Source organism: Caenorhabditis remanei, chromosome III (genome assembly GCF_010183535.1).
Source record: "Caenorhabditis remanei strain PX506 chromosome III, whole genome shotgun sequence".
Taxonomy (NCBI): Eukaryota; Metazoa; Nematoda; class Chromadorea; order Rhabditida; family Rhabditidae; genus Caenorhabditis; species Caenorhabditis remanei.
The window spans coordinates 4,625,544-4,628,378 of record NC_071330.1 but is presented as its reverse complement, the minus strand read 5'-3'; the positions used below and the strand labels follow the sequence as shown (position 1 = coordinate 4,628,378).

At 38.0% G+C, this 2,835-nt stretch overlaps 2 protein-coding genes across 2 annotated transcripts; both read left to right on the top strand.

Annotated features, from left to right (window-relative positions):
* Window positions 1–268: 268 nt before the first annotated feature.
* GCK72_009074 (uncharacterized protein) lies at window positions 269–861 on the top strand (the record flags this gene model as incomplete). Its single annotated transcript, XM_053727198.1, has 2 exons — window positions 269–690; window positions 738–861. 2 exons carry the CDS (start codon window positions 269–271, stop codon window positions 859–861), a joined length of 546 nt encoding a protein of 181 aa, XP_053586775.1.
* Window positions 862–1,866: 1,005 nt separating this feature from the next.
* Window positions 1,867–2,178, top strand: GCK72_009073 (uncharacterized protein; the record flags this gene model as incomplete). Its single annotated transcript, XM_003092846.2, has 1 exon — window positions 1,867–2,178. One exon carries the CDS (start codon window positions 1,867–1,869, stop codon window positions 2,176–2,178), a length of 312 nt encoding a protein of 103 aa, XP_003092894.2.
* Window positions 2,179–2,835: the final 657 nt, after the last annotated feature.

Here is a 2,835-nt window from a genome sequence, read left to right as displayed (position 1 = left end):
CCATTTACCATGCGGTAAAAAGATGAAAATGAGCCACAGATTATGAATATCTCAAATCACTCTCTGCAAACGTCAGCTGTTACTTTTTGGTTGATGACGTCATCACTGACTTTTATTTTGTTTTCTTCGTCTCTCCTTTTCATACTCTCTCGTTCTATGGTTTTAACCGTCACGCAAAATCATTCGTGATTTATTACGTGATAGTGGTAGGTGACCTGTTTCTGAGTTCTGTCTTTTCTATAATTTTTTTTTTTTTTCAGAATTTCTAATGCCTCCAAAACTATCCGGTAACCGTGGCAAACGATGTAACTGTATGGACCCTCTTCGTAATATTCGATCAAAATATACAAGTCAATGTAAGATGTTTCGTACTTTTCGTGAAATAAGATATCGTGGTGGTTTGGGCATAGAATGTGGACTCCTGCAGGATTCGGAAACTTTACGGTACAGAATTGCTGACCAATTGGCAAAAGATGAAGCAATTTTCTACTATAAGGACGGTCGAATTCTTGAATACTGTGAAGTGATTACAAAATGTCCAAGTGAAGTCCCCTCGATCCAAGACGGTGTTAACTTGCTTGAATTTTACAACAGCAGGCTCAAGGAGAATATTACTGATGAACAATTTGTTGTGATGGATAAGCAAAGGATATACTATCCTATTTCTGAACTGTTTATTGCCAAAGTTCCGTAAGTAATCATCGATATATTTGTTAACATTTCTTCAAATCTTTCAGAACACCGTGCTCCTCCTGTAAAAACTTTCCACACTCCACAACAACCATCTTTCCAAGACTATTTTTCCAAAACTATCTTTTCCCAGATCGAATGAAGCCGCGGATACCCGGAAAGTCTAAATAATAATATTCTATGTTCGTCTCCAATGTCTATATATATTTTTTTTTTTTTGATGTAAATTATTTTAAAACGGTAAAATGTTGAGAATTAATGAAAAAACAATAAAATTTTAATCACTAGCATTTGAATGTGACTCACAAACATGAAAGCGTCTTCTCTGTGGATGCGTCATACATATGTCAAATGAAAATTTTCAACCGGTGTATGAAAAAGATCCCCTTGTAAGAGAATAAACAACACTTACTTATGCCCTCGACTCGCACAATCCTTGCCTGGTTGTGTGAGGTGAGGAGTCTCTCACAATTTTAACAACATAGAAGATAAAACAAAAATTTTTTTACCCATCAGGTTTTACATGATTGTGCCTTTCCTACAATCATCATCATCAGATCAAACATTGAGTGAAAATTGATAAAAAAGCCTGGCCATGAACTTGACAAAACGTGTAAATTTGGAGATCTGTCCTATGTGCCTAGAACGCGCGAGAACCTCCCAAAAAAAATGGACTCTGTGGGCCTCACATTACCCACACTTGATGTTCACATGACGGAAAGTCAGGTCTACGGGTCACGGATCAAAGTTTAATGATAGTGGGTGGTTTCGTTTATCTAAGCAACCTTGAATCTGGCCCCAGATCTCACAGAAGAGAACCCCATGGTGAAATTAACTACATCTGAGGATAGGTTGGGTGGTGTGAATTTAACCATATGACCCAATAGCTAGAGCCAGCTGGCGCACCTTCGACGTCTTTTTGAGCTCCTATTCTGAGCCAGTGAGCGTGTGAGAATCTACTGAGCCTAGTATTTGATTGTAGGTGACTGGTCAACTCACAACATAATATCTCGTGGTAAAATTATCACCATTAGGAGTGTGGTTCAAATGCGGTTAATTTACCCATATGACCCTATAGTTTAGGTCCCCTGGAGCATCTTCGACACATTTTTGAGCTCTTTTTGCTCAAGCTCTGGTCAGCTCTCTGGCCAGTCTTCAATCTTGAGTCATACGCTAATGCCATCAGTCACAAAATCTCATGGTAAATTTGACGACATGGTGGTAAATTTCCCCTACCTATCTACTATGGAGGAAATCGAACAATTAGAAGTGGATCTCATCGATTTCATCACGTATCACTACATTTGTACTGATAAGTTGCCCCTTCTCCCATCATCCTTATTTTCAACTATGAAGGATATTGGCAAAAAGTTAGCGACCGATATGGACGAAGAGGTGGTGGATAGAATGTTCTCGCTTGACACCGTAGACCTACTGGAGGATGATTGTCTCATTCGAATGCTTAAAAGATGCTTCAACATTTCCTAACTAGTTGTTTCTTCTTTTTATCTTCTTGTTATCTTGTTTTCTTGTTTGGATGAAAACATCCTTCTAATAAACTAAATCTCTCAATCCGAGTCTCTTTTGTTTCTCATTCATCCGAATTCTATGACTGGATCGTTTGCCAGAATCACAGTTGACCCATTATTTTTCTCGACTCGGCCCGGGGTTTGAAATTCAAAACTCCTTATTCCGCCACCGTATTACAGTACCGCTCAAAAGTATATTAAGTTTTGCCATTTTCAGTTGAGAATGTCCAACTTTGAGAGTGTGTCATGGTTATTTTGATTGTCCCATCAAGTAGATTTTTAATGAATTATACAGATTAAAAGTGGAGCTCCATTTTTGTAGTTGGTAACTTTTTTGTACGAGCACTCCCTAGCAAGTTACATATCGTCAAAGTAATTTCTCCTTCAAATCGACCCATTTCAGTGCAAAATAGAGGGATTTTTGAGCTGTCTTCTAAAATTGACCATAACTCTCTAGGGAGTGTCCGTACAAAAATGTTGTCAACTGCAAAAATGGAGCTCTACCTTTGTCCTGTATGATCCACTAAAAATCTACTTGATGGGACACTCAGTATTACCATGACACACTCTCAAAGTTTGGCATTTTCAACTGAAAAAAACAAAACTTAATATACTT